Source organism: Choloepus didactylus, chromosome 20 (assembly GCF_015220235.1).
Source record: "Choloepus didactylus isolate mChoDid1 chromosome 20, mChoDid1.pri, whole genome shotgun sequence".
In the NCBI taxonomy this organism is placed as follows: domain Eukaryota; kingdom Metazoa; phylum Chordata; class Mammalia; order Pilosa; family Megalonychidae; genus Choloepus; species Choloepus didactylus.
The window spans coordinates 63,626,489-63,652,258 of record NC_051326.1 but is presented as its reverse complement, the minus strand read 5'-3'; the positions used below and the strand labels follow the sequence as shown (position 1 = coordinate 63,652,258).

General features: G+C 39.5%; 1 protein-coding gene across 1 annotated transcript; it reads right to left on the bottom strand.

Annotated features, from left to right (window-relative positions):
- Positions 1-4,788: 4,788 nt before the first annotated feature.
- LOC119516783 (zinc finger protein 596-like) lies at positions 4,789-20,497 on the bottom strand. Its single transcript, XM_037813239.1, has 5 exons — positions 17,078-20,497; positions 15,415-15,541; positions 13,267-13,362; positions 12,688-12,770; positions 4,789-12,262 (listed from the first exon to the last, which is right to left on the bottom strand). The coding sequence occupies exons 1-5, from the start codon at positions 17,087-17,089 to the stop codon at positions 11,222-11,224; spliced, it is 1,359 nt and encodes a 452-aa protein (XP_037669167.1). The 5' UTR covers positions 17,090-20,497; the 3' UTR covers positions 4,789-11,221.
- Positions 20,498-25,770: the final 5,273 nt, after the last annotated feature.

The following is a 25,770-nucleotide window of genomic DNA, read 5'->3' as shown; positions in this document are numbered from 1 at the left end:
TTCTCACTCCCTAGGGACAAACCTCCCTACCCCAATGCTTCACAGACCCTCAATTGCCTTTATTAAGGACTGATATGTAATTAGTTTATAAAAATTAATTAAAAAATTAGGAAACATACAACGTACATGCTTTTGATGACCACCTCACCATGTAGCCCTCATCTTTCTGGTGAAGGGAAGCACTTTTATTCCCTAAAAGTCTCAGGCATCAACAAGGTCTAAATTTATGTCAAGGCCTCAAGGAATTGTCAGACCTCAGAAAAAAGAGTCTGACATATAGAAGGAATGTCTGATCCAGGGGCCCTGCTGCTTATCTCACAGAAAATAGGTGCCTCCTGAACTAAAGAATGAAGGCTGTTCAGGGCTATTCCAAACACAGTGGTGCCCTAACCCCAAAAGGCAGGTAAAAGCAAGGTCAAATATGTCTAAACAACTGAAAAGGCCTGCTCTCCCTAGATAGATAATGCAGCTGCTTTTCTGAGAAGAATGGGCTAGAATCCTAACAACCTATCAGCTTAGAAATTGATAGACACCCACCCAATTTAGGCACAGGATGCCCTCAGCAGGCAACCTTCTCCCTCAACACCCTTCCCTCCCCAAGTGGGTTTTTCCTTTAAAAAATGCTGCTCTCAGAAAGAGGCCTGGAGCCATTTTTTCCTTTCTTTCCTGATGGCTCCCACCTGCTTTCTTCTCCTTTCTTCCTCTAATAAACCTTAAACTCTCTACTTAAACCATGACTTGCTGCATTGTGTGGATTCTTGAACAGCTCTGAACCTAACAGGAATCAACTGTATTGTAAGAGCTAAAATATCGAGTGCTGCCTTAACATCTTTTAGTTGCCTAAAAATTCACTTATAATTGACAAAAATAACTGGTAAGTCAGTGATGCTGGTGAATGTGGAAGATTGTATTGGGGAAATTAAATTTGAACAAAGTATTTTCCACAAATTGCTTGTAGACAATGTATTGTTTTCAGCAGTTACAATGGAGGTGGCCTTCTAGAACAGGTAACTGTGCAGATACAATACACTTCCTATAAAACCAAGTTCTTAAAAGGAACACCTCATTTATTAGCATCAAATCACTGTCTGCAAAAGTCAGAGGCAAATTGATATACATCTTGTATTGTATGCAATTTAATTGCTCCGTTTTCACTGGGCTAATTGTCTGACAAAACTTCCTAACTAACACTTACTAGCAGAAGGAGTCTTGCTTATGGCTGTATTCAGTTCCATTTAAGCATAGTTTAAAGTGATGTTTTTTCCCCACGTGTTAGCTTATCCCCTGGAAATTGTATCCACAAACATAGAACAACATACATAATTTTTGAAGATGAATAGATCTATGCAAGAAGACCAGGGCCTAGCCTTGTTCTGCCTTTTTAGCACTTTGGTGTGGAGATAATTACTGAAACTGTCTATGCATGACAAGAAATGAAAAGGATGAGTTGTCTTTACACTTCCTATTTTTAAAAAAAAGAGATCATGGACAGACTCTGTAAACAGTTGAAATTAAATATGTAAAACTGCTAACCACAGAGATTCTGTGACTGCAGGCAGGCCTAAGTACTGGACCCACAGCCTCCACAGCAACCTCTATGTTGGCTGCCATGTGGAGAATGTTCTCCGATGCTCAATGGATTTTCTCCCTATGGCAATGTTTTGTCATTTTCCAAACCACGCATTCATATCAGCATGGTGACTGCAAATAAAATGAGTCAGATATTTACTCTTCATATTTTATCTAAAATCACCTTAACTTGGTCTCATATGAGAAGACACATACTTACCAAAGCTGGCAAAACCCCTCCAGACATCTTTTCCTGAATATATTCTATCTGCTGCATGGTACTAGTCCACATTATTTTAGATCCCTCAGGTTCCTTTACCCTAAGCCTAAGTTGGGTGTTCTTGCCTTTTGATAAGGAAATAAATATTTTTCAATACAATAGAGGTACATGACAAACCATTCAGAAGATTATTTATAATAAAACAATAAGCTTTACAACTGCACTGTGATTTTAAGAGTCCCTTTTATTCAAAATAGTTAGAGGAATGCATTTTTTTTAAAAGATTCTCATGATTTGGAGGAGATGGGAAGAATTGACATAAAGAATGTTAAAAATTAGATGAACACATAAATTTGATTATACACTTTTCAAAGTTTTCAATCATTTTCACAGAATTTTAAAACTTTACTGAAAACATATATATAATATTTGAATTTTAATAGTGATCATGGATGATCACTTACTAAAACACAAAGATACAAATTAGTTTAAAAGATACTTTCACTATTTCTTGTGCTCCACAAATTTCATTTGTTTATTCCCTGTACATGATCAGCTGGTTTCCAAATCTCCCTTATTGGTAAAGTGGATATGATAAATGACTGAGTCATTGAGTGAATTCTCTTGTAGAACTGCAGACCTTACAGTCTTACTTAGGAAAAGGATTTCTTCATTAAAAAAATGATGGTGTGACCAAGACAAAATGAAGAGAGGGGCAAAGACCTGAGGATATTGTGGAAATTAGAAATATGAGAATGGAAAAATACATGTGCCTACCACCCTGAGGAGAGTGTGTCAGAATCTTGTTACTTAAAAAATGTAATTTAACAGGGAACTTACTGAAAGAGTTGATTAAAGTTCCCAATCATGGCTCAGATGAGATGGGCACACATGAGAAATATGCTGTGGAAAACCATCACAAATATCAGTTTTTATTTAAAATTTAAAAAATTTAATTATTAAAATGGTTTTATAATGAATTTTGGCACCACTTCTCTTCTTAAAACTGCCTTTCAGCAGGGTACACCACTGAAGATCAGTGCTGGGGAAAACAATCAAAGTTATCTTCTTCAAAACTTGCTTTTTTATGATCTTTTCCACTTGTTCAACTAGATGTGAATGCCAAGGCACTGTGGCCAGTTATGGGGGTGGGTTTCTTGGTGCCATATCAATCTTGATGTCATCACAGTGAAAGATGAGTGGTTTTGGCTAATAGAGATCCTACAATCCTCTGTACAAACATGTTTCTATTGAGTTGTTTAAATCACTTTGAAAATTGTTTCCTCTTTTTCAAAAACATTTATTGAAATACAATAAACAAATTCTTCATAAAGTTTTACAAATGGAAATCACTGCAATTGGCACCCTGATTAGGACACACACAGCAGCACCTTCCAAGCCATCCTTGTGCTCACATTCATACTTTATAACCACAAAAGTAACCCTTCCCACAACCCATGTTAACACAGATTCATTATGTTTTCTACTGAATTTGCAGAATATATGCCCTTTTGTATCTGGCTATTTTGCCTCACATGTCTGACAAATCCAATTCAGTTATTTATGGATTTGTAGATCATACATTCACGTTGCTGGATAATATTATTTACCCCTATTTATCCATTCTGATGTTAATGAGCATATGTGATAGGTTTTAGATATATTAAAATGCTGCCATAAATGTTCTTGTCCATATGTTAGGAGATCACATGGAAGAATTTCTGTTGGAAGTGACCCAGAAGTATACGCGCTGTCATAGGACATGACTATGCTTATCTTTAGTACAAACTGCCAAAACATTTGCAGATGGATTGTCCCAATATACACACTACCAACTCATATGATAATTCCAACATTAAGTCAAACTCTATGTTACAGAACTTCAGTGTTTTCTGTTGCTCAAGTTAACAGAAACATGGAAGGGTTTTAAAGGAAAAGTTTTGCTATGTTGTCATGTATCATCTCAATGTAACTTTAAAAGCAGTTTCTTATGGAATAGCAATGAAACAAACACTCTCAGTATCTATACTACTTACAATGAGTTCCTTCATTCACGGTTTCAGTGCATGTGATGTGGAATCTCTGTGGCCTTCCATGTGGGAAGTGGAAACTACCCTTAGTGTTGTTTCTGCGCATCATGATTTGAGTCATTTCTGCAAAATGTGGTTTAGTGAATGGCAAAGAGTCTGAACTGACTAAATAGCAGCCATGTTAGGATCCTCCAACAGGGAGGTGCACGTCTTCTTTCCTTACGATCACAACGGAGGCTGTGGGTGAATAGGGGCAGCAGGGGAAGCAGGGGCACCCTGAAGAAACTGATTCATCAACTCCCCATCCTGTGCATAGTATTTGCCCATTTTGAAGTTAATAACACTTAAAGAACAATTACGTATGCTGAGCAGATACCCTGCATCATTGTGGCAGAGTATATTTATCACTGTGAATCTGTAATCATCCCTATCACCTAGGCTTGTGACTTCAGATGTTGATGGAAACCAGAGTTTTCCACCCCTAGTAGGCTTTAATATTTCCTACTTTACACACAGAAAAACATCCCAAATAACAAAAGAGGGCCTCAAACTGACATTTTCCTGTGACTTAGTTGACAACTGGAGGTTTCTGAAGTTGACGTACACAAGTGTGTGAATAATGCAAAAAATTATCTCCAAAACTATTTCTAGTGTGGCCAAGTGAAAAAACGAGTCTCTTCCTATCCACTATTCATTGCCCATCCTTATCATAGTATTGCTGACAGGGCAATGCAGGAATGAGACACAGACACAAAGCTAAGAATTAAGGGAGCAGGGGGCCCACTTGCATCTCGTGCTAAGTGGACGACAATGCAGCCTTGTTCTAGCTATTTATTTCAGAAGATCAGGTGTATATGCTAAAGGTGCTCAGGTGGGGGGGGGGAGCCCACCAGAGACCTGTTTACATCAGGTGTATACAATCTAGGTTTACATCAGGTGAATAAAATCTAGGTTTAAGACAATGGTAGTCACAAGACCCACATCTTTACAGGGTGGGCCTGCATGGCATTCTATGCAGGCCTACGGCTCGGCATTCTAAGCCACCACCCCAGATATGCCTCAGGCTACATGAAGACTCAGTTCCCCACAATCATAGTACACACAGCTCATTCACAGGTTTGTGAGCAAATTAGTGATACCTATAGCAAAGAGAAGAAATTGCCCAGCTTCTAGTTTTTACTATGTGGCAGATGTTCTCTGGGCAATAAACTGAGCTATTCAGAAATTTAATATCAATTACACATTAAATATTCAAATTTATCTTCTAGTCAATTCTTGAAGAAAAATTTGACAGCTGTTCTTTGGGGGAATTGAACCCCAGAGAAAGTTCCCCAACTACCAAAGACATATTGTGAATGCTGTAATGTAACATTTCATCAGGTTAGGTGGCTGAATATCTTCATAGATCACCTTGAATTTTTAATGCTTCGGATATTTTTAATGCAAGCTGATGTACTTTCAGCCTACATGAAACTAGATTTGGTCTGCCTGGAGACTTCCTTATGTACCTACACCTAAACAGACTTCCCTGTGTCGGCAGGTCTGACCCTATGCTCCTTGTGACAGGAGTCACAATGAGACGTGACTCATGGACACATCACTAAGTACTTACTTGCCTGAAGAAGCTCTTGATATTGAGTATTCCTGAGAGGACAAGTGGAGTCCAAGACAAAGCAAATCACAAATGTAGGCAAATTATCTGCCCCACCAAAGATCTGATTCTCACCACTCCTATGCAGTACTGTGTCTCCCAATCTCCTTAGTGCCTTGTTTGCAATCATAACTTTTTCAATGACTAGTTTTCCTTCTTCATGTAAAAAGGCATCATTTAATGGATTTTCATACATTGTAAATCTGATCAAGGAATGTCTTAGGATTTGCATGGTAGGAGAATGAAGCAAATGTAAACAATACCTAAACTATCCATCCAAGATAAATTGAAAGATATTCAGCATGATTTCATGGTATCCTTAAAATATTAAAACAAAACACTTTCAACGTTAACTAGAATAATTGCAAAAACTAAGCTAATACAAAAATATGCAATCTTTCAGCATATATGACCATTCTCTTTCATTTCACTTTTTACTTCCTGAGTACAGGAGAGACTTGTGTATGATGGAGAAAAATGGCAAAATTAGAAAATGAGAAATTTTATAATTGATGATTATTCATTTCATATACCTTCTAATTGTTAGTTTATGAATCTTCATGTTTCCCAAAGGCAAGGTGTGTTTTGAAAGAAAATAGCAGTGTAATATTGATTATCAAGATTTTTGTGTTCTTTAAAGTTGGATGGGGACCATATTGACATTCTTAGGATACACCCCCATAAAATTCCACGTCATTACAATGGGAAAACAATTTTCGCAGGCTGTAGAGAAACCTGGAGAAATTTTACCATTATCAAGTTGACATCTCCAGGTTTGGGGTGGGTGGATTTTGGGTACCTCCTGATGGTATGCACCGGCAAGAGGACAGCACTAGGCTGGGGTGTTCTTGTTGAAATGCAGGCCTGAGTCTGCTGAGGAGGTGGTGGGCAGACCCAGACTGAAGGGCAGATGAGCTCCATGAGACAGAAACAGAAAGGTGAGAGGGCCTGGGAGGACAAGGCAATTAATGGGTGGGGTGGAGAGCTGACTGAGATTAAGTGAATGGGGGGGTCTAGATGCAGGGTCAAGGACATAGAGGAGAGAACCCACAGGAAGTGAACTGAAATGGGAGAAGAATGCTGACTGAAGAGCAGAAACTAAGGGATGTAAGTTAGGCCTAGGGGACCTTGAGGGATGGATCTGAGGTGAGAGGTGGGGGAGAGGGTTTCTCTGAAGGGCAGAGGAACTGGGGTGAGCCTGCCTGGGAGGGGGGAAATGAGAGAAACTGATGGGTGAGGGGACAAATCAAGTTGCCCAGTGTAAACCGAGGCTAGCGTTGGAGGGAGAATGCAAGGAGACAGTGGACAGAGTCAGCAGGGTGGGGCCCATAGGAAGCCATGATTGGGGTAAACTCAGCACAAGTGACCTGAGGCCAGGTTCATGGTTGTGAAGAGGCTAGAAGAGGAGAGCTGAGCCTGGGCCAGAAAAATCAGTTGATATTTGTGGCATATGGTGTATAAATAATCAAGATGTTAATACTCATATTTACATTAGGTAATTGTTGATATTCAATTTTAGCAAATCTGCACAAAAGTATTGCCACAGCTTTCATTTAGTCTTATTTTCCACAAAATGTGATTTATAAAATATTATGCTTCCCAGTAACACACTAAGAACTTAGCTATTTAAAGTAAGCTTATAAAGTGATACATTATCAACTTTAGCAGTTAAGTAGATCTGAGGTTATAAAAATAAATATTTTAGCCAAAAAATTTACAAATTAGACAAATGATTATCAAAGCTATAAATATGTGTCATTTAAGCTCACTATGAAGCATTAAGCTTATCTTTCAGAGTGATTCAGATCAATGAATCTAAGTATTTTCACTTCAATATGACTGGAGTTCAAAGACTATTCAATTCTAAAACTAACAGTATCTGAGCATGAAGCTTTTAGTTTGGTGAGTAGTAGCCAGACTAACAGCTGCAAAATATGTCTATGCCTTAATCCACAGCATCTGTGAATACATTACTTTACATAGCAAAAGAAAGTCTGCAGATGATCAAGGGTACAGACTATGAGATGGGGAGATTTACCTGGGTAATCTGAATTTTTTCTGTGGGCCTAATTGAATCACATGAGTTCTAAAGGATGAGAATCTTTCCTGGCTGAGAAGTGAGACAACAGAAGGGAGAGAGATTCAAAGAATGAGACTGATTTGACAGTTGTTGGTTTTCAGCCAGGGAATATGGGTGATTCTTTAGAAGCTGGAGATGGCCTTCAGCTGACATCCAACAAAGAAATGGTGCCTCAGTCCAATAATCACAAGGAACTGAATTCTGCCAGCAACCTGAATGAGCAAACTTACCCTCACCTGGGGCCTCCAGAAAGATCCTACTGACACCTTGGTTTTACCAGGTGAGACTTACAACAGACAGATAAATTTTATTGGTCAAGCTCCTAATTTGATAATTGCATACAACAGCAATGGGAAATGAAATACAGCAAGAGGAATACAACAAGAAATGAATACAGCAATGAAATACAGGAATAGGAAAGGAATACAGGTAGTCATCTCAATTTACTATTCAAGGTAATCTATTCTTTGTTTCCACCAGACTCCGCAGAGTACTTCAACATAGAGTAGATTCTGGTCTTGCATTTTTAAGTAAATTTCTTATAGTGGTTAGATAAAAATTCATTTATGCTTCAGTTGAAAATACAGGAATAAGTAACAGCCTGAAGGAACTAATAGTAATTATTTACATCTCTTAAAGAGAATTTGCCTCTTACAAATTCTCATCCTACATATCTAATCCAAATTAAGAAAAAAAAATTAAGTCAACAGAAATGGAATGAACATGTTATAGGTTCAGATTATATAGAAAGTAAATATGGACAGGGACAGTCTGAGTGAGGCCTGCCAACTTTCCTCATAACCCACAAATAAACCCTATTCTTAGAAGATGTATCTTGGCTCCTACAATGATATAAATATGGGCTCACTTCTTCCTCAGGAGTGCCTGGAGATAAAAGATATTCCCAGATAGTGACCTACTGAAACATACTTTCCCATTTGGCCAAGAGCATTATTTAAACATTCACTTGAGGCTGCTTAGCCAAGTACATGAATTATATTATAGCACCTGGCCAACTCCTGTGGTTACATATGTTCCCAATCAGGAGGGGGCCAGGTCTGTCACCTACAGTGCACAAGTGGGTTGTATGTAGACCCTCTACCTGCACTGGCTATGAAGTGGGACCCACTAGCCATGGGGGACCAAATTCCACTTGTGAAGCTGACTTTGCTTTGTCTCTCTTTGTGAGTAAACAGTGCTTCACCCAGTGTCTGTGCAATCATGTGTTTTCCTGGTGACCCCAAAACCTTCAGAGTTTAGGTTATCCTCCATATTGTGACACTCCTCCCTTATAGGTGGTAATAGGTGTCTTGTCCCTACATTCCCAACAAAGCATTCCATGACATGGTGGAGGCATAAGGTTTGATCTGTTCAGTGATCCCAGGGTGGTGCCAGTTCCCCAGGGGAGATAGGTTGACTGAGGTGCTGACCTCCCTTTAGCTGCATGAGTACAAGTGAGATGTTAGCAAATTCCATATGGACAGTAACAAAAAGGTGTGATGGATGGGGGCAGAGAGATGGGGGGGGTCTTAGAGTAGGGAAACGAAATCCTGGCTGTTGGCCTACACACTCCCATGACACTTGCTGACTCCCAGTGTCTCAAAGGTTCCAAATGACTCCCAAGGTGAGTTTGGGGGCCCTGTGCAGGGAACCCCATCCAGTCAGGGCTGATTGCAGGTCTGAAGTTAGACTTATTCAATACAGAACCACCTTAGCAAGGTTTAAAATGAAACTATCAAAACAAGGTCATTTTCTGAAAGTGAAATACAGTTGTTAAATGCAGATATGGGCAAAGACAGGAGAATTTCATGTCAGCTGATTAGTGCATCTGTTTGATGAGGAGACAAATGTGAAACTCCAATCTCAATATACCCAAACACTCTCTATTTTCCCACTGGAATTCACTCCCCAGGGGTAATCTGTGGTCCAGGCTTCAGTGGTATTACTGGGACAGCCCCCTTATTCCAAATTGGAGGTGATGATGCAGGTGCCTTCTTCCTGAAAACTGGATGTTCTAAAAATTGAACACTCCCCATATCTTCCCAGTACTTTCATGTCCTTATTTGGTGTGATTCCTATATTCTCTTAGCAAAAGCCTTTTTGAAGTAAAATACTAATATATGGAATGACACTATGTCAGATTCTGAATTCTTGGGAACTCTCTAGCCAATGAACCCACAATTCTCCATGGCTGATGTGTTTTATTTAACCAGTTTCATTTTCAAATCCTTTCTGGATTTTGATGGCAATGTTTAATGGTATTTTAAAAGAGGAGAATTTATGTACCATCAGACTCTGCTTTTGTGTTTGTTTTCATCTTTGAATGAATATACATATCACAACACTAAGATGAGTATAAAGAATCATGGTTATGTGTTCTAGTTTGAGGTAACATTCAAAGTTATTTTCTGATTGATTCGAATCTTTGTGTTTAGAACTACATAAAAACAAAACTAGAACATGGAGAACATATTAGATTTTCAGCAATATCTTTTGCTTACATGTATACAAATAGTGATCAATTGAGCTAACCTCATTTTATATTCTTACAAAATCCATCATCCAGATACCTAGGACATTTCACAATCTCATGTTATCCTACATAATTTTAATACTAAGTTTCATTCAAAATTCTTGATTCTTTGCTGAACTGTGTGCTAAAGGGCCCATATAAAATATTTTATTTCCCAATATGAATTTTCTGAGTTGAAATCCAGTTGAAGATTTTCCTGAATTGGGTAGAAGTGTTTTCTCAGCATAAGAATATTAATGTTATGAGTGATTATTGAAGACATGCCTTGATTCATAACACCAATAAGAGTTTCACACAGTGTGAGTTCCCATTTGCATACAAGTGTTGCTGTAAGAATAAATGACTTTGCATGATTTTTCACTGAATAACATCTCCTGGATGAATTATCTGGCACTACCTCAAAGGGATTCATTCTCTGATAAAGACTTTTCTCTCTTATTTTGGTGGTTATTCCAACAATGAGTTTTCCATTGAATACCAAGTCTGGTGCTTGGCTGAATGATGGTGCACAGTGAGTACAGACCTAGCACTCTCCTGTGGAGTTCACTTTTTTTTTTAAAGGGAAAAATTAAAGATAAGGCATTGGCAAATTGATTAAAGGCATAGAATTTTTCTCTACTGTCATTTCTCTGGTTAGTCTATCAGTTGGATCAGTGCATGAAGGTTCTTCCACTTCCACTGTATTTGAGTTATCTCATGTTGTATAACATCAGACTATCTACTGAAGTCATTGCTTCACAGGTGACATTTATATAAATTTTCTCCAGTATGAACTGGTGTAAATTGATGAAGCAGTCATGAGACTAAAGGCTCTACCAGAGTCATTAGTGTTTCTTCAGGTGCGAATTCTCTAATATGTTTAAAGGTTTACTCAAGGGTTGAAATCTCTTCCATATCAAAAAGAGTCATAGTGTGAGTTCTCCCATGTCATTGGATGTCAGAACATTGACTGAAACCTTTCACGTACATGGCATTCACAGTGTCTCTGTCCAGTTTGTGTTCTCTCATGTCCAATGTTACAAAAGTAAAACTAAGGTTTCCCCAGATAGGTGATATTCTTATGGTATCTCTTTGTGTGTGTATTCTCATGTTGTCTAAAGCCAGAACAATGACTAAAGGCTTTCCCACACAGATGGCATTAATGAGGTTTCTCTCCATTGTGAATTCTCTCATGTCGTGTCAAGCTAGAAAGATGACTGAAGGCTTTCCCACACAGATGACACTCATATGGTTTCTCTCCACTGTGAATTCTCTCATGTTGTTTAAGGGCAGAACACTGAGTGAAGGCTTTCCCACAAAGATGACATTCATAGGGTTTCTCTCCACTGTGCAATCTCTCATGTTTTCTAAGGCCAGAACAGTTAATGAAGGATTTTGCACAAACATGACATTCATAAGGTTTCTCTCCAGTATGAGTCCTCTTATGTATTGTGAGGGTAGAACGATGAGTGAAGGCTTTCCCACATACAAGACATTCATATGGCTTGTCTCCAGTATGAATTCTCTCATGTTGTCTAAGGGAAGAACAGTTAGTGAAGGCTTTCCCACAAAGACGACATTCATAGGGTTTCTCTCCACTGTGCAATCTCTCATGTTTTCTAAGGCCAGAACAGTGAGTGAAGGATTTTGCACAAAGATGACATTCATACGATTTCTCTCCAGTGTGGCTTCTCTCATGTTGTCTAAGGGCAGAACGATAAGTGAAGGCTTTTCCACACAGATGACATTTATATGGTCTTTCTCCAGTGTGAATTCTCTTATGTTCTGTAAGGACACAAGAACGACTGAAGGCTTTCCCACATAGATGGCACTCATAACGTTTCTTTCCAGTGTGCCTTCTCTCATGTAATCTAAGGTTAGAAATTTTACTGAAGGTTTTTTCACATAAGTGGCATTCATATGGTTTCTCTCTGATGTGAGTTCCACTGTAATGTGTAAGGACAGAGCTTTGAGTAAAGGATTTACCAATTAGATGACATTCATATGATTTACTTCTAGTGCAAGTTTGCTTTTGTTGATTACAAGACAACTGGTCATTGAGGGCTTTTCCAAACATATTGCTGAAGTAGGGTTTTCTTCCCCTATTACTGAAAACATGTTGAGTCACTCTGGATCTGTAAGTGAAATCTTCTAGCAGTTCACCACTTCTAATGGCATCCTTTTGCATATGAGATTTCTGCTTTAAGGAAGTAGATGAGAGACTGTAAATGTCCAAATACATATGAATTCTAGACTAATTATTCAATGACAGTCTCCAATTAAAATCTCTCCATGTGAGTTTAATACAGTGTTATTCTGCTGCACCAAAGGAGATCTCCTTTGTAACTTACCAGTTGCAGAGCTATCTCACTAATTTTGAAAACTTTATAATGTTTCAAAGATTAAATATATGAGCCATGTTTATGAAATTATCTTTTTATAAAAATTCTGGTTATAGTTTTCTGTTCAAGCTAATTTTTCCCTAAGTTCAAACTATCACAGACATTTTCTGGATTAGGACTTAATCCCACTTTACTTACAGTTGGGTGATTGTACTGAATTCCTAATTTATTTCACTCCCATGAACCTATTTGGAAGACCAGTGTTCACACCCAAGAAGCTTACCAATGACATGATGACAGATGAGTCTTTCCTGTGGAGATGTGGCATGGACAGCATCTCTTGTTTTTTAGGACCATTTTCCCTGCCTGAAACAATTGAAAAAATAGTTTCCAGACTATCATTAGAAAAGTCCCACATGGCTTTTTAATTGTTTTAAACATGACAACTTACCTGGGCAAGAATATAAAATTATGGAATACTCTAGACAATAGAAAACATTATGTGGCATTGAGAATTAGAAAAGATTTTCAAGATGGAAATAGAAACATTTTTTAAAAGATAGTATATTGGGGAGGTAAAGAGAAAGAATACCATCAAAGAGGAACACAAAGAAAAGGGCCACTATGTGAAAGTTTAAATTCAATTGTGCATAAATATGCATTTCCCCAAAGCCACAGACACTTGAATACAGATTGATAATTAAACAGAATAATGACCACACCTAAGGAAAATTTCCTCAGTATCAATAACTACATTTTAGAAAATATGACTCACTAAAGAAAATCTGCAGTTGGTATTTCCAAGAACCTAGTCACTGACCAAGCTCCTCCTTGTTGTGAAGCACAGCTTCTTAGAGCTCACCTGAATCCTGGACTTGGAATGATACAGCTCCTTCTCTCCACAGTACATCTCCTTGCTCCAACTGGGAACATACATCTGATTTGCAGATCTGATGTCCTGTTTGTGAGCAAAAAGAAATGGAATTTGAGTTCTGGGCAATAACAGTGCATTACCATCAAGTTCACATAAGGTGACTGTTTTAGTTTACTAGACTGCATAAGCAAATACCATGAAATGGGTTGGCTTGAACAATAGGAATTTAGTTTATGGTTTTGAGGCTGGGAAAATGTCCAAATCAAGATATCATTAAGGCAATGTTTTCTCCCCAAGATTGTGGTGCTCTTGAGGCTGGTTGTTGCTGACTCCTGGTCTGTAGTTTGTCACACAGCAAAGAACATGGCATCATCTCCTGGTTTCTTCCTTCTCTTCTGGGCTTTGTCCAAACTATCACTCAGGAGGACTTTCCACAGGCCCCTCCTGGATAATTGTACCTCCAATCTTAACTTACATAGAAATTGCTGATTCCATGTTCAATTAAATGCTCACGTGGAACACTGCTCTCATTGGACTTGCTTTCTGGAAGCTCAGAATTTTCCAAACCATCAATTTCTCATTTCTTTATGCACAAGAGTTCAGTGCTCACTTTATCCCTTCCCTCTTGCATTTTAGTATAAGCTGTAAGGACAAACCAGGCTGTCACAGTTAGCTTGGAAATTGCCTCAGTTAAATATGCAAGTTCAATGCTTTCAGGCTCTCCCTTTATCTGACATCAGAACTCAATCTCGCAGTTTTCTGCCACTTTAAAACACGAGTCACTTTTACTACAGTTTCCAATAACAGATGTTATTTCCTTCTATGGCCTCATCAGAAGTACCTTCAGCATCTGTATTTCTACCAAGTTTCTTCAAAGAAATCTAAGCCTTTTCTATCAAACACCTCGCAATTCTTCTACTCTGTAATCATAACCGAATTCCAACGCCATTCCCACACATGGTATTTCCCCCAGTGGCACCCCACTGCCCTGGTAACAAAATCTGTCTTAGTTCCTTATGCTGCTTAAGAAAATGCCATGAAATGGGTTAGCTTAAGCTATGGGAACTTATTAGCTTAAGGTTTTGAGTCCAGGAAAATGTCCAAATCAAGGCACCATCAAGGCAATGCTTTCACCCCAAGACTGTGGCACTCAGGGCTGGCTGCTGGCAACACTGGGTACTTAGCTTGTTACAAGATAAGGCCTATGGCAATGTCTCCTGTTCTCTTCCTTCTCTTCCAGGTTCTGTTGACTTTAGCTTCTTACTTCTGATGGGTTTCTATGTGTCTGAATTTCATTCTCTCAAAAAGGACTGCAGCAATAGGATTAGGATCCACCCTGGTTGAGGTGGGACACCCATAAACTGAAGTAACCTCATCAAAAGGTCCTACTTACAATGGGTTTACACCCACAGGAATAGATTAGATTTAAGGGCAGTTTTTCTGGGGTACAAACCACCAGTGACAAAAAAAAAAAAAGAATAAGGTAAACTTTGAAATCAGCCTAGAGAAAAGTACCTGGAACACAGAATATTGACACTCTTTCACTATCAAAGGGTTAACACTTGAATTTGTGCCCAAATACAATGAAGGCCTCTGGTTGTTGATATCCAAGTTCACAAAGAGATGGCAGAATCCTCCATATTTTCAAACAAGGAGATTCCTCATTTCCACAATTGTTCATTATTACTTTCAAAAAGAATCCAATAAAAACCTCCACAAGAACATTCTAAGTTCTATGTAGAAAAGGATATGATTCTTAGATTTACTACTTTAGTCTGAACCCACATCAAATCCCTAGAGCAGAATAAATAATCATTTAGAACATATTTAATCCACTTATTTATGCTTTCAGAAAATATTTGTTGTATTTCCAGCACTGCTCTGATTGAGTAGAAGACATGAAATTGTGGTAAGAAGATTACACTTTAGTGTTGTAAAAAACTAGATGTAAGAAATAAATAATGAAATTTCATTTAGGTAATTGTACATGTTAAAAATAATATAAAATGTTATATATATATAAAGTTATAAAAATCAAATATAAAAGATTATAAAACAATATGGACAGGTTGTTCTAAACACTTATTTAGAAATCAGATGATTAGAAAGATAGACAGGTACATTTGAGAGACTCACCTACTGAGACTAAATGACTGATATTCTCCAGCATCACATCTCTGAACAGCTTTTTCTGGGATGTGTCCAGCAGGGCCCACTCTTCCTGGGTGAAGTCTATAGCTACGTCTTTCAAAGTTATTAACTCCTAAAACATCATGGACATTCAGGTTCAGAAGAAGGCCATCGCTACCAAGGTACAGAGTAAGATGTTTGAGAGGACAGCACTGACTGAGGGAGTGGTGACTGTTTACAAAGAACTTAAACTGTGAGTTACAAGTCCGATCATTCTCAGTGTTGAACGGTCCTTCCTTTCACACACACAGGCACATACACACACTGAATATTTAAAACTATTCTAAAGAAATATCATAAGACATGGTATATGATCTTGAAATTTCCTAAAAAGCTGGTCATTACGACTTCCAGATGGTGATATACATTTGCACTTGAGCATTCATATCTAAAATACCCTTTTCCACCAATTTCAAATAAATCTACAGACTCATAACAAGGCAAGTTATATCATAACTATGGTTAGATTATTTCCACAGATGGCCTTAATTTCCTCTCATTTTTGAAGTCATTTCAAAACCTGTTACAAATTTTGAAAGATCCAAAGAGATTATGAATAAAATGCTTCCTCTCTAAACATAAGTCATAGGTCATTAAAGTGGCAAAGAACCTTGAAGCGAAGTCCAGCATTCTGAAGAACCCAGCAGGTATCAAGCACCATCAGCAGGTGCTTCCTCACTCAACTCTACCTAACTCAGGTGTTCATCTTAACATATAAGTACGCACAGTTCAGCAGCACACCCCACAGACCCCTAAGACTGCTGTACTGGAGAACAGTCCTAGCCTGATCATTCCAGGGGTATGAGACCTTCCAATCTCAACTTTCCTTGGGACTTACAAATACCCATGTTCATTATAAACCCTTGCATCTTCACCTCCACTGCCTGTACATGAGTAAAAGATGCCTCTTGATCCATTCTTTTGTCTCCAATTCTTCAGAAATTTCCAAAAGGCATAAATTTTAATCTATGTACTCTACTCCTTCTCCTGAATCAAATCAAAATTAAAGGTACAATACTTCTCATTACTTCCATTTATAAAATCTGGATAAACATCATTTAGAAAATTAGAAATTGGGCAACTGAAGACAAGAGGGTAAGCAGAATTTTCTCTTTTTAAAAAGTTTTAAAAAATGTGCCAATATATAATAGAAAATGATATATACACTTATATAAATAATATATAACATACACTATCAAATATCAAACTCAATTCTGAAACAGCCTCCCTACTGAATGTAAGTATCTATTTTTACCCATCTCTATCACCCATGTTCACTGCATGCCTACGCCAATTGCAGACATTAACAATGAGAGCATTATTTCTACAATGAGGACAGGGCCTGGATGAGAAAAATCCTCTCTCATCTCTCCAGTGAATATAGAACTGTAAGGAAGGCTGGAACAAAGTAGTGCAATGTTGGAAAGCAGATTACTTATTGAGGAACCCCTAACCTACCATCACCATCCCAGAGGCCTGATGAACTTAACTGGAACTCAGATCTCTGAATATCTTCTAAATGACCATAGAATATCCATGTCAACAGGAGAAACCTGTCCATCTGCTGCCAACACATAGGTAATTTCAGGAGAAAGAATTCCCGACTCACCAGTGGCTGCATTGTCAATAGTTCAGCGGACAACTGTCTTCCTCTGGGTTTTCAAGCACAACCAGATAAGCATTAGGTGAGCAAAGCTGACAATGAAGAAAGAAGCCATGAGACTTTGGTCTTCCCCAATTTTCAGACTCAATGGTCATGAGTTCAAACCCTTCAGCTGGGGTGACCTTGGCACAATAAAGAACATAAAGTTATGCTACAAGAGAAATATGGGGAGGAACCTCCTCTCCCAGGATCAAAGGTAAGGTCTTGGCTACTCTGGGAAATAAGATATGAATATCTTCATTGTACAGATAAGAACATGAAAATAATTGAGTTGTATATATTGATTACCCCACAGTGTTCAAATTTTCAATTCTCTGCCAGATTCCAAAATACAGGAATACCTGATCTATGTCATATCTGGAATAAGATCTCCAACTACAGAGAAACAATTCTGGAATTTTTCAAATGTAATTATTCCTGGCTTATGAAACCTCCATTCCAGCCCTCTGGACTCTCACTCCCTTCCTACTTTAGCTTGTACCTGCCCTTCTGAGTACACTTGCCCTAAATAATCTAGGTTCTGCCACATGGGATTTCTAACAATGCCACACTCTAAACACAAAGTTCTAGATCTCAGCACACTGGACTTGGATATCAACCAAGATACTGAAGAATGTATTTCATTATGGGGTTGATCAAACCAAGAAGTTGTTTCATGTGGAGGGATCAATGGATTCCACCATACAAATCTAGCTGTGAAAATACCATGTCAAAAAGTAGCAGAAATACATGGGCCACAATGTCTCAAATCCCCATAAGATTTGGAGGCTCAGATAGTGTAGAATGAAGAACTAGGGAGAAAAATCTACTTTCTCTATCTGATATTTTAGTAAAGTGGCAGCTGAAATCTTTTCCTATATTAATCAGCCTCAGCTATAACAACCCTGCAATGCATAATTTATAGAGGTGAAAGGTCTTCTATACTGTAAATTCTCTCCTAACATAAGTACATGCATTTCATGGGCAAATGATAATATTGTCAGAAACAGAAGATTAACTTACCCATTTGTATTTGACCCAGAAAAACAATGGTTGTATATTTATTCCTCAAAGAAACCCTGCTAATTAAGGATAATTTACCTATTTAACAAATAAAATGAACAGAGGTTCATAAATCTTTAGTAATGTTAGAAAATTACATGGCTAGGAAAAGAAAGAAAGCTAGAGTTTAGATTTATTTTCTGCCTGTCTCCCAAGTTCAAATTCCTTAAGACTTACACCAAGGTTTTACCTGGAATGTCACCCCTCATTTTGATTATCAATGATCAATGATTATCTTCTCTTCAAATAGTTTGTTTAGATAATTATGTCCCATGCTCAGGTTGTACCAAATGGGAATCTTCAAGAATTGAATCCACTACCCAAATGTCAGCCTGTAACTAACCTAATGTTTACTGTACAGTATAATCCACACTTACTCATTTCAGCATATACTTACTGAGAACATTTCTCACGTCCTTCCAAGTATCTACCATGCCTGTCTCCAGTACTAGCAACTCCAATTACCTGCCTTGTCCATGAATGCATGGACACAGAACATAACCAAGATGTTGATCCAGGTATAAACACAGAGTTCCTTCCCTTCAGGTTTCTCATATAATTTGTCATTATACATTCATCTGTTTGTCTGCCTCTCCTACTGATTTTGGCACATTTCCCTCCAGGAAATGCTAATGATTATGAACACAGAGAAACCACATGACCAAAATAACCTAACTTGACCTCAATCAGCCTGGGTCAAAATGCCTGTGGTCAAACACAACAATTACATTCAGATTAACAAAGTCATTTACAAAATACAGAAGAATTGTCCTTTGTTGGTTAAAATTCTCTTCCTTACTAGAACCCAAACAAACTAAAATTGCAAGGAAACCAAGACTTATTGACAATACCTTAACCACATTCCATGCTCAGATCTTCTTTCTTACTCTAGAAAAAGGATCATTTTCATGGAGGACTCTGTTTTTATGCAGTTGATATGTCATCAGTTCTGTAGCTAGAAGACATGCCCTGACTAATTCAGATGACAGTCAAGACACATTTAATCAGGGCATGCCTTTATTAACACAAATCTTTACTCTGATTAGATAAATTACATAGATGTAATTATACAAAACAGATTGTGTCCTTTACTTCCTTCTACAAGTCTCAAAATCAACATTAATATCTTTTCCAAGAGATCTTAACTATTCTCTGGATTTTAATTGTGCTGGGCAAATAATCTACAAGAAGGTAGACTTGTAATCTACCAACATTCACTCAGGATGTGGGCATCAAAGCAGTCTTTATAAGTAGACATATTTGTACTGCAAATATGTATTACAAAATTTTTCATTGTTTTGAAGTATATATATTTTACTCCTGAATAAAGACCTCCTCATGTCTCTTTATATCAGATTTTGCCAATGTTCTAAGAACTGTAAAACCCAAAAAGCATCAAAATATTAGGGATTCCCAGAATAAATGACCTAATTTCATTATTGGGATTTTTCTATGAACAGGATGCATGCCATTTTCTTTTTTATTAGATCCAGTCCAGGATCATGTATTGCATTTAACTGTCATAATTACTTTATTTTCTCTCTTTTATAAATTGTGGAAACATACTCAACATAAACTTTCCCATCTCAACCAATCCTCAGCATAAAATTCAGTGCAAAATACAGTGCTACCTCACCAATAGCTTTACCAGAAATTTCCAATCACCCCAAACAGAAATCCTACACCCAGCATTATTTTTTAAAATTCAAAGTATGGAAGTCTTCAGGAATATATTAAGACATAGAAAAAAAAACATTTCAGAAGCAAAAACAAGTGATGTACTTTCATTTTAGATGCAGGCATTTGATTACAAAGTGATTTTTTTTTTCTTTTCTCTGTTTTCATTTGCTTTTCTGAAATTTTAAAACTTTGTTCTGTATTATTTAATTAGCATGCATTTTAGGTAATCACTGACTCCATTTTCATGGTTTTCTTATATAATCTTATGAGTTTTCAGCCTAGTCACACAGAAACATTCTTGAGACAAGTGATATGTATTTGTCAGAACTGTGTCTATGTTGCATGTTTACTCTAAGCAAGGGCTGTGCAAGGGTGTGAAGTGATAACTAGCAAAACAGTCTGGAACTGTGAAGTTTAAGAGCAATATTGGAAGAGATCATTTAAAGGAAAAAATGCAGAGATGCTTTGAGTATATAAGCTCAAAACATTTCATATTTGGAGATGGAAAACTCTATTACACATGCAGAATTTTTTACCTAGTGTTCCAGTTTGCTAATGCTGCCATTATGCAAAATACCAGAAATGGATTGGTTTTTATAAAGGAGGGTTTATTTGGTTACAAATTTATAGTCCTGAGGCCATAAAGTGTCCAAACTAAGGAATCAACATGAGGATAACTTCACTGAAGAACAGTCGATGACATCCAGAACACCTCTGTCTGCTGGGAAGGTCCATGGCTGTTATCTGCCAGTCCTTTGCTCCCAGGTTGTGTCTCAAAATGGTTTCCTTCAAAATGTCTCTGGGCTTGTCTCTCCTAGCTTCTTCAACTCCTGTGCATCTAAGCATCAGGGGTCTTCTCAGCTTCTCTGGAGCAAACTCTGGGCTAGCATCTCAAAGCATCAGCATCTGGGACTGGAGCTCTTTTTAAAGGACTCCAGTAAACGAATCAAGACCCACGCTGAATGGGCAGGGCCAAATCTCCATGGAAACATTCAATCAAGAGGTCACACCCTAATAAAAAAGATTAATCAATCTGCACTCACAAGATTTCATTAAAGAATATGGCTTTTCCTGGGAGACATAATAATACAAACTGGCACACCAAGCATTTCTCCAAAGTTTTTTAACTCAAAGCACTGGGTCACAGGAAGGTCATTTATTAAGTCTGAATTACTACAGACAAGCAAGCTTTCAAAAGGTGTTGAGCACTTCTATTCATGAGTAAACTCTGAAATATCCCAGTGAGAATTTCAAAGTGCAAGTATGATAAACATAAAGATAATATGTGAAGTCAAAGAATGAAAGATATTGTCTAGACAGAGAGAAAGAAAAAAATTATAGTATGAGACTAAGTCCTGTAGAGTTTCAATAATTAATGTTCCAGAAAGACCTTGAAGATACCTAGAAAATGGAGCCAGAGAAATTTAGATAAATATTATTAGCTAGACCAGGACAGAGATAGGTTCTAGAAGGAAGGAATCAATGAATTTGTTGAGGAATTTTGTAGAATGAAAAGACATTCAGTAGATTCATTGAGGTGGAGATAACCAGACTCTCAAGGGTAGTGGACTTATGTGAAGATAGTCTAAAGTACATCAGAGTGCACTGAGAAAAAAAGTCTACCACAATGTCTACATGACTTTATTGCCTTCTCAGTAAGAACAGAAATTTAGATTTGAGTGGAACTCAAGATTTTCACTTTCATGAATTCCCTATTAGTGGATTTTTTTGTCTGAGTATGGTTGCAGATGTCACTAGAATAACATTATGAGAAATATAAGCCTAGGCCAATATATATGAAAATCATTTTTTATTAAAATATATGGAATTATTGTGCTTATGGCTATTTGCATATATTAATATAGAAGTTTTCCATATTGCATCATATAATCTATGTAAGTGGATCTCAAATGCCTCTGCACATTGAATTCACCTAAGAGTCTTAAAAAGTTCTAATGACGGCATCCTATTCAGGGATATGATTTTCATTGCTCCTGAGTTTGGCATGGGTATTCAGAGCTTGAAAAACTCTTAGGTGATTTCAATAGGCATCAACATTTCAGAACCACTTCTCTAAGGAGCTGAGCCCCCAAACAGGGCCTCAGGACTAAGTCTGTGGTAAGCGGATCTACAGCTCAACCACGTCAGAGTGATTAGTAAGAAAGCAAAATAAAAGACCCTACCACAGACCACTGAATCAGGATCTGCATTTTCACAAGCTCTCAAAAGACTCACATTTACTCTGAAGAATGAGAAGCACTGGTTCAGAATTAATTCCAGTGTCCCATTTCACCAAGCTTAAAACCTGTGCAGAACAATGAAGATTCTGCCACCGCCTCTTTCAGTTCATATCCAAAGACACTATCAAAAATGTTATCCTTTGCCTACAAAATGCCCTAATCTTGGTGCTAAGTACCCAGTTTGCCAAAGATCTTTGTTGCTTTCGATACAGGTTCAAAATAAAGTACTCATTTAAAATATTGGAAAATTTAAAGTACTCATTTAAAATATGCAGCAAAGCTTAGGATGACAAACAGGAGATGGTCCTGTTTCTCTACATTTCCAGACATGTCCGGCGCTGCCCCGCTCGGTCCCCGGTTCCCGGCCGGCGAGGGGAAACAGGGAAGGAGAGAGAGAGATGCAGACTGCGCGAACTAACCTGGTCATGAATCACGACTCGAACCACACGGCAGTTGTGAAAGCAAGCCCTTTACTACAGCTAGATGAACATTCTGTGTTACTGGTTCCCACACGGGGCACGGCGCCTCGTGGGAGAGCAGCCTCGATGTGGCCGTCAGGCACGGCTCCTTGTGGGCTGTCTCACCCTACCCCGTCCGGGTAAGACCTTTTATACACAATTAACAACCAATAAGCTTCTAGGCTAGTATCGCGTATACAGGATTTCGATTGGTAGGAGCGGGTGGCGGATACATGCGTCACTATGCGGAAACAGGATGCAGGCGCCATCTTGGCTCACTCGATGGGCGGGGGTAACTCTAGAGCAGGCTGCAGCGCATACGCTAGGCCCGATTCGGGAGGCGGCTTTCCACATCTCCCCCTTTCGTATTTATTTTTGACCCAGTGTCTCCAGTGATGAGCGTGCTCCCGTGAACCCAAATGGTTCACAACCTCTTTGGTGCTTTGGGGAGTCTGGACTAGGCCTCAGCCATCCAGCGGCGGAGCCTCTAGCACCAACCAGAATGCTCACGTCATATGGAGACCGGAGAGTCCGTAAGCTGGAAGCAACGTGACTCTCCCTGCAGTGCTTTGCCTGGCAACTGGGGAACAACGACGGGGGCAGGAACAGCAGTAACCAGAGTCGGGGGTGTCACTAGGTGTCTCTGTGCAATGGCTAGGGTCCAGTCTGGCCACAACTAGGACTCTGCCCTAGAGACCCACCTGAGACAAAATTATGACTACTGGTGTCGCCTTTTACACCCGAGAAACAGCCATGCGATTCGCTACAAATTTTGCTCCAAAGCGCCCCACCTGAGGCGACCAGGAAGGGGTATGGTTAATAAATCGGTCACTATCGGGGGTAACAGAGGTGGGAGTCATAGCCATCATAGTGGTAACACGCAATTGCTGCTGCGCTTGAAACAGGCGTTCTAGCAAACATTTAACAACGACTAATCCCACCAATAATCCCACTGCAATGAGGATCCAATTAGTTAAATTGGGCCAAGAGAACCAGGAAGAAACACTGTGCAATAGTTTCTGTAGAACCTCGCCTAACCCGGAGAGATCGACTTTAACGGGTTTTAACTTGATCCCCCCAATTGTGTCTAAACTAGATTCCACCTGTTGGGAGAGATTAACAAATTCAGGAAAATATGACCTTTTCAGCCAATCAGAGACTCTGGAAATGCTTCCGGTCACGTTGGCCCTGACAGGAGTGACACAGAGTTTAACCGTAAGCCACCGGGTGTCACATGTTTGCTGAAGCACTCTCCAGAGTCCATCTATTTCCAGTCCAAGTTCATCTATCTCCGCTTGGAGTTTCTGAATGGCCTGGAAATTTAAGTTCAGCATCTGATTGTGGCGGCGTAGCACGTCTCGGGTAAGGTTGACCAAGCCATTTACCGTTTCCATCGTTATGGCGAGCTGCCGATCTGTCCATGCTTGTAGCACAGCCTGCCCGATCGTTGGGACAAACAAAGAGGAAGCTACACTGGCAGCATTCGATAGCCATTCTTTTATGCCTCTTGGACGCCTAGACTTAGAGAAGGGGATATTGTTAAGTGAAACAACTTGAGAAACAGGGCCAACCCAGTCGGTTGCCTTGACGGGGAGCCAGACATAACTTGGGCGATACACTAGGATAGCGGGGCGGCGAGGCATCCGGGTCTTTGGAACGGTTGCAGACTGTAGGAGCAAGCCCTGGAAGGAAAAGGCACCTTTGAGTCTCCTTTTTACTCAAGATCCCTTCACAAGACTGGCGGCTCTTCCCTGTAACGTTAAGAAATTCAAGCAAGACTCCCTTACTTAACTCGCCATTACCAGTTTCACAAGTAGCATTCGCCGCAACTGTGGTGTTGACAACCTTGACAGAGAGGTTAGCAAAAGAGAGGATCAGTGTGTCATTGGTGAGGGGGAAGGACTCGTTGAAGCTTGTGGAGGGTCAGAAGGCAGGTGGTGGAGACCTAGAGACAGGGTACGAGTGAAAAACACAGGAGAGGCGGGAGACCCAGCAGAGAATGGGGCCAGGGTCGGGGGATGATGCCACAGGCCCCAAAGACCACTCTCCTGCGCTACCACAGTTCCACTAAAAAGAAAAAGGCAGATTAGAAGGATTGCTATAGGAGAGCAAAGAACAGAGTTACCAATCCTCTTTTTGGGCAACCGCGGGGTGGTCAGTCCTACTATTATCGTCTTGTCGGTCGTCGCCATCATCAGCAGGGTCGGAGGCTTGGTCTAATGGTTCAGGTTGTATATTCGTTGGCGTTTCTGACAGCTGTTCCTTGGCTTCTTCAGGTGATGTCACGGTTCTCACCAGTCTTTCCGGAACCCACACTGGTTGACGTCCTGGTTCCTGGGGAAAAACACAAACAGAGCCTCTGGCCCAGCTGAGCACCGGGTCAGGGCCTTTCCACTGCCCCGACAGGACATCCTTCCAACGGACTAGACCTCTATGCGGAGGACTCGGGGTGGTGTGTTGCAGGGCAGGTGTCATTCCTTGTGAATTTTCGTTTAAAAAATTATATGTGAGCAAGGCTACAGACAGTCGAGCTTTTGGGGACAGGCCGTGGCCTATACCCTCTTTCTGTTTTTTAAGCAAGTCTTTGAGAGATCTGTGCGCTCTTTCAATGATTCCTTGCCCCTGAGGGTTATAGGGGATGCCATGTTTTAATTGGACATCCATGTTGTCACAAAATTTTTGGAAGGATTTACTAGTGTAGGCAGGCCCGTTATCCGTCTTTAACGTCTTTGGCTTACCCCAAGCTGCCCATGCAGCAAGGCAGTGTGCAATGACGTGGGAGACTCTTTCTCCTGGTTCAGCAGAGGCAAATAAAACTTGGGAGCATGTGTCCACCGACACATGTAAGTACTTGATCTTACCATACTCTGAATGATGAGTGACATCCATCTGCCAAGTATCCCCTGGGGTGAGACCCCTAGGGTTGACCCCAACCGAGGGGACTGCTCTCTGCTCTGCACAATTGTTGCAGGCTCGGACAATATCTCGAGCAGCTGCACGTGGTATGCTGAACCGCTTAGCTAGGGTACCTGCATTGATGTGAAACTTGGCATGGAATTCTCGGGCTTGTTGATACGGTACCAGCGTCGGAAAGATGTGCAGCTGTCGAGTGGCTACATCTGCGCTATGGTTCCCCTGGGCCATAGGGCCAGGCAAACCTGTGTGGGCTCTAATATGGGTTATGTAAAAAGGGTGTTGCCTGGTCCATATAACCTCCTGT